The 12913-nt window shown below is 50.2% G+C and overlaps 6 protein-coding genes and 1 pseudogene across 6 annotated transcripts; 6 read left to right on the plus strand and 1 right to left on the minus strand.

Annotated features, from left to right (window-relative positions):
- The first annotated feature begins 167 nt into the window (after window positions 1-167).
- On the plus strand, window positions 168-3494 carry LOC100498222 (transmembrane protein 248). The gene is made up of 6 exons (XM_002939879.4): window positions 168-274; window positions 999-1207; window positions 1289-1502; window positions 1625-1757; window positions 2363-2504; window positions 3285-3494. The coding sequence occupies exons 2-6, from the start codon at window positions 1055-1057 to the stop codon at window positions 3417-3419; spliced, it is 777 nt and encodes a 258-aa protein (XP_002939925.2). The 5' UTR covers window positions 168-274; window positions 999-1054; the 3' UTR covers window positions 3420-3494.
- A 1454-nt stretch (window positions 3495-4948) lies between these two features.
- LOC101734707 lies at window positions 4949-5695 on the plus strand (annotated as a pseudogene).
- A 572-nt stretch (window positions 5696-6267) lies between these two features.
- Window positions 6268-6764, plus strand: LOC116406469 (histone H3). The gene has a single exon (XM_031893093.1). It carries the CDS (start codon window positions 6300-6302, stop codon window positions 6708-6710), a length of 411 nt encoding a protein of 136 aa, XP_031748953.1. The 5' UTR covers window positions 6268-6299; the 3' UTR covers window positions 6711-6764.
- An 834-nt stretch (window positions 6765-7598) lies between these two features.
- LOC100497984 (histone H4-like) lies at window positions 7599-8032 on the plus strand. The gene has a single exon (XM_031893118.1). It carries the CDS (start codon window positions 7614-7616, stop codon window positions 7971-7973), a length of 360 nt encoding a protein of 119 aa, XP_031748978.1. The 5' UTR covers window positions 7599-7613; the 3' UTR covers window positions 7974-8032.
- Window positions 8033-8854: 822 nt separating this feature from the next.
- Window positions 8855-9320, minus strand: LOC116407581 (histone H2A type 1-like). Its single transcript, XM_031893102.1, has one exon. It carries the CDS (start codon window positions 9303-9305, stop codon window positions 8913-8915), a length of 393 nt encoding a protein of 130 aa, XP_031748962.1. The 5' UTR covers window positions 9306-9320; the 3' UTR covers window positions 8855-8912.
- A 340-nt stretch (window positions 9321-9660) lies between these two features.
- LOC116407588 (histone H2B 1.1-like) lies at window positions 9661-10339 on the plus strand. The gene has a single exon (XM_031893109.1). The coding sequence runs from the start codon at window positions 9714-9716 to the stop codon at window positions 10092-10094; it is 381 nt and encodes a 126-aa protein (XP_031748969.1). The 5' UTR covers window positions 9661-9713; the 3' UTR covers window positions 10095-10339.
- Window positions 10340-11090: 751 nt separating this feature from the next.
- Window positions 11091-11507, plus strand: LOC105947139 (histone H4). The gene has a single exon (XM_012962051.3). The coding sequence runs from the start codon at window positions 11137-11139 to the stop codon at window positions 11446-11448; it is 312 nt and encodes a 103-aa protein (XP_012817505.1). The 5' UTR covers window positions 11091-11136; the 3' UTR covers window positions 11449-11507.
- The last annotated feature ends 1406 nt before the right edge of the window (window positions 11508-12913 follow it).

Genomic DNA, 12913 nt, shown 5'->3' on the forward strand with positions numbered 1-12913 from the left:
CCATAACGTAACCTACATAAGAAGCATCGCTTATTTATTAGCTATAAGAATACATGCGTGCCAACCAAAGAAATGGCCGTGCTTCCGGCTGAAATGAGAGAAATAGGGGAGGGGCTCGGTTTCCTTGGGAACACAGGCCACGCTGGAGTACGTAGGCGCCAGCTCGACGTCCTTTTGTAACTGTCATCAACTGTGAGTTGCGCATGCGCTTGTTTCACTTCCGGCTTTGCCAACGGTCACACATGCGCAGTTATAGAGAGGGAGTCGCAAACGGGTAAGGATGGTTATAAATTCAAACTGGGGACGGAAATTATTGGTGAACACTAGCGGTATCGAGTCAGACTACTAGGGGCAGTGGCTGCCATGGGGTTATCCTATCAGGCATTGTTTTTAACCTTTTATGTGAAGGGACTTCAAGTCCCAGCATCCCCTAGTATGTAGCCAGTAGCCGTGGCATGCTGGGATTTGTAGTTTAACAACATCTGGAAACAAAACAGTGCCGTTATAAATACACATGTTACTGTTTAGATTTCAGCCGTATAATTTCATGTGTGGCCCTTATTTAAATGGTCGTATTGTCTATGGGGAAAATGCAGCGACCAACTGCAGGGAAGCATGATAGGTCCTATAAAAATGAGCTACATGTCTGCCAGTTGGACTCTGGGACTGTGCCGCCTCACCCCTCCTCCCCTTGGGACCTGACACGCTTTAAATGTGTATATTAATCCTACATGTTATGCGGCCAATTAGCAGGGGATTTACATGCAGGCTGCAGGCTCTACTGATTTCTATGCTGCTGTGTAGGATGCAGAATTGCCAATTAGCTGTCCCGTATGAGGGTTTATTATGGGTCTTAATTACAAGGGGTGAGGTAGAACTGCGCATTGGGTGGCCGCCATGTCTGGCCTCTTGTCCTGTAGCTTTCTGGCAGGTAGAACAGCCAGGGTAGTGTTATCAGACATTGCATTAATCATTGTCTATCCTTTCTCCGTACACAGATGTTATGAGGACAATGGATTGAGTTTCCTTTCTGGAGGGTCCTGAACAAATCACCATGGCTGGGGGCTGCTGTGCCCTACGGACGTTTGTGAGGAATAATCCACCGATGTTCTCTTTCCTACTGTGCTTGCTGATTCTTGCTGTGACTGTTTTAGCCCTGTCAGTATATGTAGCGCTCACGGGTGATAAAGATGAGGCCGTCTCTGAGGTAGGGGGTCCTTATCATTACTATGGGGGTACAACTGCTCCTGTACTGAACTCTCATTATCGTCCCATCTATGTGTTCCAGGACTGGCAAGCCCTGCTGTATGGCATTAGCTCACTGATGGTTTGCCCCATGGGTACGGTTACAGGAGTCACACCTTCCCCTCCTCTGGCTGAGCATTCTGGGAATATCAGTACGGTGACCACTCTGGTCAGGTTGAATATGACTCCATTTGACACGACCATCTTGGACTCTGCTATGTGGATATCTGTGACAGGCGCTAAGCTCGGACTGGGAGGTACTAAGTCTGGGTAGGGGCCACTTATTGGTGTGAGTCTCCTCTCCGATAACAGCAGCAGTCAGATAATAACGATTAGATAAATAGATTGTCCTGCTAACTGGCTATTCCTTATTTTCCAGGTAGAGGGGCAAATGCTAATATGAGCATCACTGTATTGCCGGTTAGTAGCAGAGAAGAATGCAGTGGCACAGGCTGTTTAAGGAGATACTGTGTCTCTATCTCTGGGCCTAAATCTATGCTGCCTCAGACCAGGTGAGTGCTAGCTGTGTGTCCTTTCCACAGAAACCCCCCAGCGCCATGTAGCACCATCACTGGGGCACGGATACCCACCGGCGCCATGTGGCACCATCACTGGGGCACAGATACCCACCGGCGATGTAGCGCCATCACTGGGGCACAGTGCTACATGGTGCCGGGGGGGTATCTGTGCCCCAGTGATGGTGCTACATTGGCGCCGGTGGGTATCTGTGCCCCAGTGATGGTGCTACATCGGCGGTGGGTATCTGTGCCCCAGTGATGGTGCCACATGGCGCCGGTGGGTATCTGTGCCCCAGTGATGGTGCTACATAGCGCCGGGGGGTATCCGTGCCCCAGTGATGGTGCTACATTGGCGCCGGTGGGTATCTGTGCCCCAGTGATAGATACCCCCTGGCACCATGTAGCACTGATACCCACCGGCGCCAATGTAGCACCATCACTGGGGCACGGATACCCACCGGCGCCAATGTAGCACCATCACTGGGGCACGGATACCCACCGGCGCCATGTACATAAGGAGCATTTTCTCTACCCCAAACCCAATCTTGGTTTATTTACCTAGAGGACCATGTCCCTGTCCTGTTTTGCTCTTGACACAGATCCCTACAGTGCCCTGTGACTGACACCAAAACCCAACTGCTGGCAGAGGTGAAGGTTATGGACCAGGAAGCAACGCTCCCTTCCAACTGCTATAGGATAGTGTATAATGCCGACTCTACCATGAATGTCACCGTGTCCCAGGTAAGCCACATGCATCATGGCTGTGACCCTGCAGTTATGTTGGACTTAAAGGAGACATATAGGAAAAAGGAAAACCCCTAACCCTGTAGGCAATTATGAATAATATCCGGTGCTGGTTTCCCTTTGGGCTAAACGTTAACCCTATCTGTAACAATGGCCCCTTTATTGGAGCTCCCTATAGATCCTCTCAGGTCCCTGTCTGGGTTTCAAATGAGGGGTGGGCGTGTCCTGAGTGCATAGTCCTGCAGTGGTACAATCTGGGTATGAGGTGGGTAGTAGGTAGATTAAGGTTCAGGTACAGCTGAGCATTTTACTCTTCAAGCAGTAGCTCCTCCCCTTCTATCTGCCCTCACATGATGGCACTTTTTGGTTTCAGGCGGGCTGCAGCTAACACGTGGGGTTGTGGGAAAATGTTTTGATGTTGCAGGCTGGGTGCTGACCGCTGGGCCCATTCAATTCCACTAGAATTGCGGTTAAATAGTGTAATAGATTCTTTCCTTCCAAGGGGCACAGCTCTGTGTTGGGTACATGGGATATAGATCCTTGGGGGAAAACATCTGCAATATTGGGCGTGTATTTATTAACATTGGAGACAAATGTCACTGGTGATGTTGCCATAGCAACCAATCAGATCTTTGGTTTGGTTTTCTAACTTGTAGGTGACCATTCAAATCTAATTACTGATTGGGTGCTATAGGTGACATCACCAGTGATGTTTGTATTGTATGTTTCTTGTTTGCTTGTATGTTGTGCATTTAGTTTGGTTTCCTCTCTCTGCAGGGGGACCGGTCCCTATGTGCAAGGCGCCTGATGTACAGCACCTTCTTTGTGATGACCTCTTGCGCCATCATCATCTTGGCCGTCATGATCTTTGTACCGGCTGGCGAGGACATGAAGTCCAAGGAGCTCCTGTAACAGCGGCGGTGGGACTGTGCCACCACTCAGCCCTGTATCTCTGTGGCACAATAAAATCACTAGTTTTATACCTTAGCCATGGAGGCTGTGATTTGTTGTGTGTAGCGCTGACCAGTCTGTGGGAGAGCTGGGAGCCCTGGGTGTATCGGTGGCTCCTAAGGGCAATATCTGTATAATGGGCAAGTGGAGCACCTCTCCTGCCATTTTAGTTAGTTATAAAGAGCCAACATAGGCTGTAGTGCTGTACATAGTAGCAGTACTGAAACAGAATACAGGCATTCAGTTGGCACTGAGTTGGGCAGATGTCATGGCAACATTGCTTTATGTTACTGTTGGGAATTGTCAGCTACAGAGGAACGGCCTCCACTTCCAGTTAGCAGCGATGTTCCTTATAAATAAGCTTTTTATTGGGCCCCGTCCCTTTTCCCCACAGAGGCACTGCCAAACATTGTGGAGTTTTTTACCCAACTCCCTAACTTTATCCGCTCCTATATGCTTCCGGGATTTTTTTTCTAAATATTACTGGCCTGTACTGACAGCCGGGTTCAAGTTGAAGTTTCTGCTATGGACCCTGTTCTGTTTCAAATGAGGGGTGAGTGCAAATATGAACAATCAGTAAATTGCAGAAGAGCTTCAAGCACTACCCAACACAGGAGTCCACTAAAAAGCGATCTTTATTCTTCCATTTAAAAACAAAGTGCCTATGAACAATCAGTGTTCAGCTCGTCAAATACTTCAGTCTTCCAGATAATGAGTTCTGGTGAATGTTATCCAAGCCCAGGGCATTCATTCATCCAGCATCTGCCCTAGCCCAGTGGGGGGATCTCTGGGCTTTAATAGGGACACAAACCCAGTGACCCCCCCCCCCCCCCCCCCCCCCCAAATACAAGGCTTGGGCTGTGTATCTATCGAATTCCCTACCTCTCTTCTCCCTGCGCCCAATAATAAGGGAACAGTAAATGATGGAACGGAACCAATAACCCAACCCCCTGTACTGTGCTACTTGCCTGGGACTCCGACCCCCCCACACTCCCTTTATAGCCTCCCCCTCTCTCACTCACCTGCCCATATTATACCCGGGGCCCCCTTATTTCTCTGGGGGAACAGCGGGAGGGGAAGGATTTCTATTCATCCCCAACAATTCCCACAAATGGGAAGGAGAGAAATGAAGCGGAGCCTTTCCGGGGAGCGGGACTGAGTTCCCAGGAGCTGCTCTGGGCAATATATGCAGCCAATAGAATGGGAATTAGTGGCACAGACCCGGGCACTTACTGGGGCAGCTGATCCCATACAGACTGGGGCACATTTATACTCAGAGCCGAGAGAAACAGCACAATATTCCGTCTCTGGAAACACACGGACACCGGGCTACAGGGGAGAGAGGGAGAGAGGGAGTGGGCGGGGAAATAAACATTTACCCAATAGAAAGGGACGTTTAGCTAGAGAAGTGACCAATCGGTGCAAAGGGGAAATGTATATAAGGCGGATTTACACGAACAAAACTTATAGTTGTTTCTTACTTGTGACTGTACGCGAGTTTAGCGCTTAGAATGTCTGAGACCGCTCCCACCCCTCCCCCGGCTGAACCCGCCGCTGCCAAGAAGAAACAGCCCAAGAAGGGAGGCGCTAAAGCCAAGAAACCCGCCGGGCCCAGCGCGTCCGAACTGATCGTGAAAGCCGTGTCCGCCTCTAAGGAGCGCAGCGGGGTGTCCCTGGCCGCTCTCAAGAAGGCTCTGGCTGCCGGAGGCTAAGATGTGGAGAAGAACAACAGCCGCCTCAAGCTGGCTCTCAAGGCCTTGGTCACTAAGGGGACTCTCACCCAAGTCAAGGGGAGCGGAGCCTCCGGATCCTTCAAGCTGAACAAGAAGCAGCTGGACAGTAAGGAGAAGGCGGCCAAGAAGAAGCCAGCGGCGCCCAAAGCCAAGAAACCAGCGGCGGCAAAGAAGGCGCCCAAGTCCCCTAAAAAGCCCAAGAAGGTCTCGGCAGCAGCAAAGAGCCCCAAGAAGGTGAAAAAACCGGCAAAGGCCGCCAAAAGCCCCAAGAAGCCCAAAGCGGCCAAACCCAAGAAGGTGGCCAAGAGCCCGGCTAAAAAGGCCGCCAAGCCCAAAGCTGCCAAGAGCCCGGCTAAAAAGGCTTCAAAGCCTAAAGCTACAAAGAGCCCCGCAAAGGCCAAGGCAGCCAAACCCAAAGCGGCTAAAGCGAAGAAGGCGGCGCCCAAGAAGTAATTCGGCCCCGGGGCCCCTGCGCACTGACCCAAAGGCTCTTTTCAGAGCCACGACTTTTTCTTTCAAAAGAGCTGATACCTGGGTTCCCTCCAGATACATTTGATTTTATAATGTAGTGAATTTAGGGGAAGCCAAACAATATATAATTCCTACACGTACAGGGATAGTGCCCGGTCTGTGCGAGCCCTGTAACCTCCCCTCTCTGCGGGAATAAATGTGCCCATAAAATGCTTGTGAAACCCCAACCCCCCACTAGGTGGCGCCCAAACGCTACGTGAATTTTTACAATCAGATCTGTGCAGTGAAGCGGGTTTTATGGTTTCATTTGATAAATCCCAAACCGGTCTGTGAATCGCTTGTGAAATCAGGCAGAACCTGAGATGTTCGGGCTCAGCGGGCGGTGGTTGCAGTTTAGAACTCAGGGGTATTTTGATCTCAGCCTGAGCTGTAACGCGGGACAGGAGAGAAGAGATTAAATTGGCCAATCAAATTGAACTTTTTAGGCGGGATAAATGTGGGCGGTGGGATTAGCTGGGGAAGCAGGGGCGTGTTTATGGTAAGGCAATCCCATTGAAGCAGCGCAAATAAAAGCCCGCGCATTGCTTATTATAGTTCATAGCAATTCTGTGTTTTGTACAAAGAAGGCTGATTCATAATGGCCCGTACCAAGCAGACCGCCCGTAAGTCTACAGGAGGGAAAGCTCCCCGCAAGCAGCTGGCAACCAAAGCAGCCAGGAAGAGCGCTCCGGCCACCGGTGGAGTGAAGAAACCTCACCGTTACCGGCCCGGCACAGTCGCTCTCCGTGAGATCCGCCGCTACCAGAAATCCACCGAGCTGCTCATCCGCAAGCTGCCTTTCCAGCGCCTGGTCCGGGAGATCGCTCAGGACTTCAAGACCGACCTGCGCTTCCAGAGCTCAGCCGTCATGGCTCTGCAGGAGGCCAGCGAGGCTTATCTGGTCGGTCTCTTTGAGGACACCAACCTGTGCGCCATCCACGCCAAGAGGGTCACCATCATGCCCAAGGATATCCAGCTGGCCCGCAGGATCCGAGGCGAGAGGGCTTAGATCATCGGCAGCTTCTCTCCCAGCAGCACAAAGGCTCTTTTCAGAGCCACCAAATCCCCAATCAAACGAGCTGAGACTTTTATCTCTACGTGGCGCTTCCCTTTCTACTCTTCCTACTAACGGCCGGCCATGCAAGGGTTACTCAACGGGAGTGTGGGGGTGAGGCACAATCCTACTAAGCTATTAACCCCTCAGCGTGTAGAGCCCCGGTCATTCTGGCCTTGTCTGATACTTTTCTGTACGGAAAGTAGGTGAGTGACCGAGCAGAACAGGGAAAAGAACAACGCCTTGAAGATGGCGCTTAGAAGGTTGAGCAATTCAAAGAAAGCGACATTGCATACAATATAAAGTATACAGTTTATCACCCAGCATAATATATAGTAAAATCAAGCATAAAATAATTTTCTTCCACTTTATTGTAGCCTTTTTTTCTCCAGTGTCCAAATTACAACTCCCACTGCCCCAAATAAGGAAACGATCTCCCGCTCTGCACTCGATTCCTTCAGCCTGATCCACTAACGCAGTAAAATTGGTAACAGTGCAGTGTATGGTAACAGTGCAGTGTATGGTAACAGCGCCTCCAAGTGGCATGTTAAGGGAATAGCAGAACTAACAGAGGCTCCTAGCGTGTAACCCTCTCCCTGCCAGTGGCTCATACAAGCTCCTTATACAAAATTGCAGCTGTCATTATCAAGCGATACCCGGGATGTGGCGATAGAATGTTGCCCGGTATCCTGCTATTAGGTTCAGTTCTCGGTGTAGATGGAAGGTATAGGGGGTGGTCTCAAATTATAATTTATTTCCATTAGCCAATCAGAAATGACGCGACTAACACGCCACTAGTGGACTCCGCCCATACGCCTTGAGTTCTCTTTCAGGTCCTCTCCAGCTGCATATAAGGCGATGGGACGGGCTGGTAATCACATTTCGTTCGTAGAAGCTTTAGTGATTATGTCTGGACGCGGCAAAGGCGGGAAGGGTTTGGGGAAAGGAGGCGCCAAGCGGCACAGGAAGGTGCTGCGGGATAACATCCAGGGCATCACCAAGCCCGCCATCCGCCGCCTGGCACGGAGAGGGGGAGTCAAGCGCATCTCTGGCCTCATCTATGAGGAGACTCGGGGGGTCCTCAAGGTTTTCCTGGAGAATGTCATCCGGGACGCCGTCACCTACACCGAGCACGCCAAGAGGAAGACCGTTACCGCCATGGATGTGGTGTACGCTCTCAAGCGCCAGGGCCGCACTCTCTACGGCTTCGGGGGCTGAATCTGAATAATATCCCGGCTACTGATCTATCGCACCCAAAGGCTCTTTTCAGAGCCGCCCACTCACTCAGTTATTTAGAGCTGTTACTGCTTGTTCCAATCTGTAGCCATTATCTCTAGTTATGTGTATGTAACTATATCTCCTTTCTGCGCTCACACACCCACCGTAAGGTTATGCGAATTCTCAGGGGAATGCCGGAAGCTCCAGACAGTTTATATTCTATTAATTTGGAACGTTTTATTTGGCTGAAAATATCAGCATTGCGTTTAAACCACCGAGCAAATACAATAATTGGTTCAGTATAAACCCACCCAGTGTTCTCTGACCAGTTATAAATACAGAAATCCCGCCAAAATGCTTTCTACGATTAAACCGTTGAACATTCCCCTTTAGGTGCCACAATAGCGGTAGAAATGGCTCCTTATCTACATCCTGTACAGCAGCCTCTCTTTGTTCTGCCCCTGATCGGCTATGGGATCCCCGCTTCCCTCTCCGAGCCTCCCAACCTGCTAATAACGTGTCTCCCTCTGCCCGGGAGCGGCCCCTCTCTGAGTAACTAGAATTATAGTCCCTTCCGTGCCAGACATTCTAATAGATCCGCATTGACGGGCTGTGCCGGGGGCTAAATAAAGGGACACGGAGAATCATAATCCTCAGTATTAGAAATTCGCGTCCCTTTATCTTATTCCACACACGAAATTTATAAGATCTGTACAATAGAAGGCGGAGCGGATACACTTGGATAGATTAACCCAAACCTCAAGGAACGATATAACTAATCTGAAAGTAACGAGATCTCACTGTGTTTCATAAGTTTACCTAAAAAAAGAATTTACTTTCTATACATCGTGTGTGCCATGCAGCCCTCTGTAGCCGGTGTGGGGGCTCTGAAAAGAGCCTTTGTGTTGTTTCCAGATGGGGGCGCTGTGACCGGGCAGCTCACTTGCTCTTGGCCGCCTTGGAGCTCTCGGTTTTCTTGGGCAGCAGCACGGACTGGATGTTGGGCAGGACCCCGCCCTGAGCGATAGTGACTCCTCCGAGCAGTTTGTTCAGCTCCTCATCATTGCGCACAGCGAGCTGCAGGTGCCTGGGGATGATACGGGTCTTCTTGTTATCCCGGGCAGCGTTCCCGGCCAACTCCAGGATCTCAGCGGTCAGGTATTCGAGCACTGCGGCCAGATAGACCGGAGCTCCGGCTCCCACCCGCTCAGCATAATTGCCCTTTCTCAAGAGCCTGTGAACTCGACCAACTGGGAACTGCAGCCCAGCCCGGGATGAGCGGGTCTTGGCCTTAGCCCGAGTCTTCCCGCCTTGTTTGCCTCTTCCAGACATCTCAGCTTACGTCGTTAAATAAACGAAACAGTTTCAAATCTACTGATTTCCCACACTTTATAGACGGTTAGTGGCCCGCCTCTCTTCTCTCACTGGCTGAGTCTCAATTCAACCAATCACATAGCGGGTTCAAAAAGCACCAATAGATGACTAAGAAGCCGACTCGCCATATCATTGTTTTCACAAGTTGGATTTACTGCAGCCAATTACAAAGACGCTTTAGCAAACGCCAATCATTTGCTGCCAGAGTCTCAAGGAGGACGGATTTCATACCATGTGACAAATCTGGCCAGTTAGAATCTGTAATTTCAGGCTCCCCTATTTGCATGGGAGGGCTATAAAAGCAGCAGCCCAGGAGGCGGAGGGAACAGGTTTCTCGTTGATCGGAAAGCGTAAGGATAGTTGATCATGCCTGATCCAGCCAAGTCCGCTCCAGCCGCGAAGAAAGGCTCCAAGAAAGCGGTGACCAAGACCCAGAAGAAAGATGGGAAGAAGCGCAGGAAGACAAGGAAGGAGAGTTACGCCATTTACGTGTACAAGGTGCTGAAGCAGGTGCACCCCGATACCGGCATCTCCTCCAAGGCCATGAGCATCATGAACTCCTTTGTCAACGATGTGTTTGAGCGCATCGCAGGGGAAGCCTCCCGCCTGGCTCATTACAACAAGCGCTCCACCATCACCTCCCGGGAGATCCAGACCGCGGTCCGCCTGCTGCTGCCTGGGGAGCTGGCCAAGCACGCCGTGTCCGAGGGCACCAAGGCTGTCACCAAGTACACCAGCGCCAAGTAACTGCTGCCCCATCTCCTGCCCTACTCCCGGCAACACAAAGGCTCTTCTAAGAGCCACCCATTTTCTCACTATAAGATCTGTATAATGTGAGTTTACGTTAGTTTGTGTGGAAGCTGTATAACAGCCGGTAACACTAACCTTGGCACCGGGAAGGGTTTCTGAAGCATAACTAATTTTGGCGGGGGCTGTTCTGCTGTAACACGGAGGGAGAGGTGGGGCTGTGGGTACAATATACAGAGGGATATTTCTGTACCTCCAATGGGGTTTTTTCAGTTCGAAAGCTCGTCTTATCCTTAGTAACAAACCTGGCAGCCCCAGGGACTGTCACTCATATGTACTAATCTGGGAGCAGATTGGCTGACACACGGGGTTATACTGATGCTATTCTGTATCAGGCAAACAGCGCTGTAGAACCGCAATAGGGATTATTTCTTCCAGTTTCCAAGTGTCCCTTTTCTCTGATACTATGAGCCAGACAGGAAAGTGTCAGACCCTACGGTACAACCCGACCTCTTGACAATTGATATTCCAACAGTGAGGGGAAGGGGGGTTGTATGGAAATGCAGCAACTAATGTGATGGGATCAGTCACAGCCCGACACCGCCCCCTCTGCTTATACCTGGTACCATCTATGCAAAGTACAGTCACTTTCCCGCACAGAGTAGCGCAGTGACGCTTTGCTCGGTATAGGGGTGAGTAGCCAAATAAACAAGGTGCCACAGTATAGATTATATACGGGCCGATCATATCCCAATAAATCTAGTAATAATAATAATCTCAATATTTTTGCAAGTGCGGATACAAATCAGATCAAATTATTTGGGCGGGCGATTTGAAATTATTAACGGTTTTACTTATGTTTCAGTCATTGGCTTTGAGAATACAAAGGAACGTTTGTATTGTCCAATCAAGAGCCTAGTTACCCAGAGCCCTAAACTCCGCCCCCACCCAAGTTCCCGCTCAGGTCCTGTGCCTGTGTATATAAGCGGGTGGCTGCGCTACAGAAATTATTCTCTAACAGAAGTGAGAGAAAGATATCATTATGTCTGGACGCGGTAAAGGCGGGAAGGGTTTGGGGAAAGGAGGCGCCAAGCGGCACAGGAAGGTGCTGCGGGATAACATCCAGGGCATCACCAAGCCCGCCATCCGCCGCCTGGCACGGAGAGGGGGAGTCAAGCGCATCTCTGGCCTCATCTATGAGGAGACTCGGGGGGTCCTCAAGGTTTTCCTGGAGAATGTCATCCGGGACGCCGTCACCTACACCGAGCACGCCAAGAGGAAGACCGTTACCGCCATGGATGTGGTGTACGCTCTCAAGCGCCAGGGCCGCACTCTCTACGGCTTCGGGGGCTGAATCTGAATAATATCCCGGCTACTGATCTATCGAACCCAAAGGCTCTTTTTAGAGCCGCCCAAAACTTCTCAAAAGTGTTTGAACAACTTTTCCTTATTATTCCTCTTTCCAAGACTCGCTTATTGCAACTGTTTTTTTGTTTTTTTTTCGCCATAAAGCAGGGCAGGACTGCTGCTTACAATGGGGGGATCAGATAGGATCTGTGCCACTGTGACAGAATGCTCTGTTATACAGATAGCTAGAATCTCAGCCATAAAGCAGGGCAGGACTGCTGCTTACAATGGGGGGGGGATCAGATAGGATCTGTGCCACTGTGACAGAATGCTCTGTTATACAGATAGCTAGAATCTCAGCCATAAAGCAGGGCAGGACTGCTGCTTACAATGGGGGGATCAGATAGGATCTGTGCCACTGTGACAGAATGCTCTGTTATACAGATAGCTAGAATCTCAGCCATAAAGCAGGGCAGGACTGCTGCTTACAATGGGGGGATCAGATAGGATCTGTGCCACTGTGACAGAATGCTCTGTTATACAGATAGCTAGAATCTCAGCCATAAAGCAGGGCAGGACTGCTGCTTACAATGGGGGGATCAGATAGGATCTGTGCCACTGTGACAGAATGCTCTGTTATACAGATAGCTAGAATCTCAGCCATAAAGCAGGGCAGGACTGCTGCTTACAATGGGGGGATCAGATAGGATCTGTGCCACTGTGACAGAATGCTCTGTTATACAGATAGCTAGAATCTCAGCCATAAAGCAGGGCAGGACTGCTGCTTACAATGGGGGGGATCAGATAGGATCTGTGCCACTGTGACAGAATGCTCTGTTATACAGATAGCTAGAATCTCAGCCATAAAGCAGGACATTCTAGCAGTTGCACAGATCCATTTTTACATGGTTGACATATCAGACATACCCCCACCTCCCCATTTCATGACACACTGGGAAAGTTTATCAACGCTATGATTGGTTGCTATGGGTTACTACCCATGGGCCAATTTGTAGTGACTAGCAGTTTTTCAGGCAGTTGCAGGTAGAGCAATGAACACAACAATTTGGTTGCTATGCGTCACACCATAGGCAAATTCGCCCAGTTTTGAAGGTCCAATCAATGCCCTCCCCCCAATACTAATTTCAGTAAAAAGATGTTCCGTGTGGGTTGCAAAGGGGACTGAAGTAACAGCTGCTTGCTGTGCCAGTATCAAACCTGCAGCCAACTTGTCTACTTTCCTTCCCCTCTCTTTTTAACTAGTTTCTACAATCCCCCTCTCTTGACCAATGAGTGTGAAGCTTGGAGTTAGGGACGGGCAGTATCGCCCAGAGGGCGTATACCTTAACCAGGTTTGGTTGGCAGGGCACGCTGGCTACTATTGGCTATATCTCTTCCGTATCCTCCCCTCTCAGCCAATGCGTGAATGTCCCGCCCCTTCCTGCTCCGGTCAGTGATGCTGTAAATATAGA

The sequence above is a fragment of the Xenopus tropicalis genome, chromosome 9 (assembly GCF_000004195.4).
Source record: "Xenopus tropicalis strain Nigerian chromosome 9, UCB_Xtro_10.0, whole genome shotgun sequence".
Taxonomy (NCBI): domain Eukaryota; kingdom Metazoa; phylum Chordata; class Amphibia; order Anura; family Pipidae; genus Xenopus; species Xenopus tropicalis.

What these genes read in the sequence shown, in the direction of transcription:
- LOC100498222 (XM_002939879.4), top strand. Translation starts at nt 1,055, where the DNA reads ATGGCTGGGGGCTGCTGTGCCCTACGGACGTTTGTGAGGAATAATCCA. An exon ending in CGCTAAGCTCGGACTGGGAG is followed by an intron (nt 1,503 to 1,624) that starts GTACTAAGTCTG and finishes CTTATTTTCCAG; the next exon opens with GTAGAGGGGCAAATGCTAAT. An exon ending in TCTATGCTGCCTCAGACCAG is followed by an intron (nt 1,758 to 2,362) that starts GTGAGTGCTAGC and finishes CTCTTGACACAG; the next exon opens with ATCCCTACAGTGCCCTGTGA.
- LOC116406469 (XM_031893093.1), top strand. Translation starts at nt 6,300, where the DNA reads ATGGCCCGTACCAAGCAGACCGCCCGTAAGTCTACAGGAGGGAAAGCT.
- LOC100497984 (XM_031893118.1), top strand. Translation starts at nt 7,614, where the DNA reads ATGGGACGGGCTGGTAATCACATTTCGTTCGTAGAAGCTTTAGTGATT.
- LOC116407581 (XM_031893102.1), bottom strand. Translation starts at nt 9,305, where the DNA reads ATGTCTGGAAGAGGCAAACAAGGCGGGAAGACTCGGGCTAAGGCCAAG.
- LOC116407588 (XM_031893109.1), top strand. Translation starts at nt 9,714, where the DNA reads ATGCCTGATCCAGCCAAGTCCGCTCCAGCCGCGAAGAAAGGCTCCAAG.
- LOC105947139 (XM_012962051.3), top strand. Translation starts at nt 11,137, where the DNA reads ATGTCTGGACGCGGTAAAGGCGGGAAGGGTTTGGGGAAAGGAGGCGCC.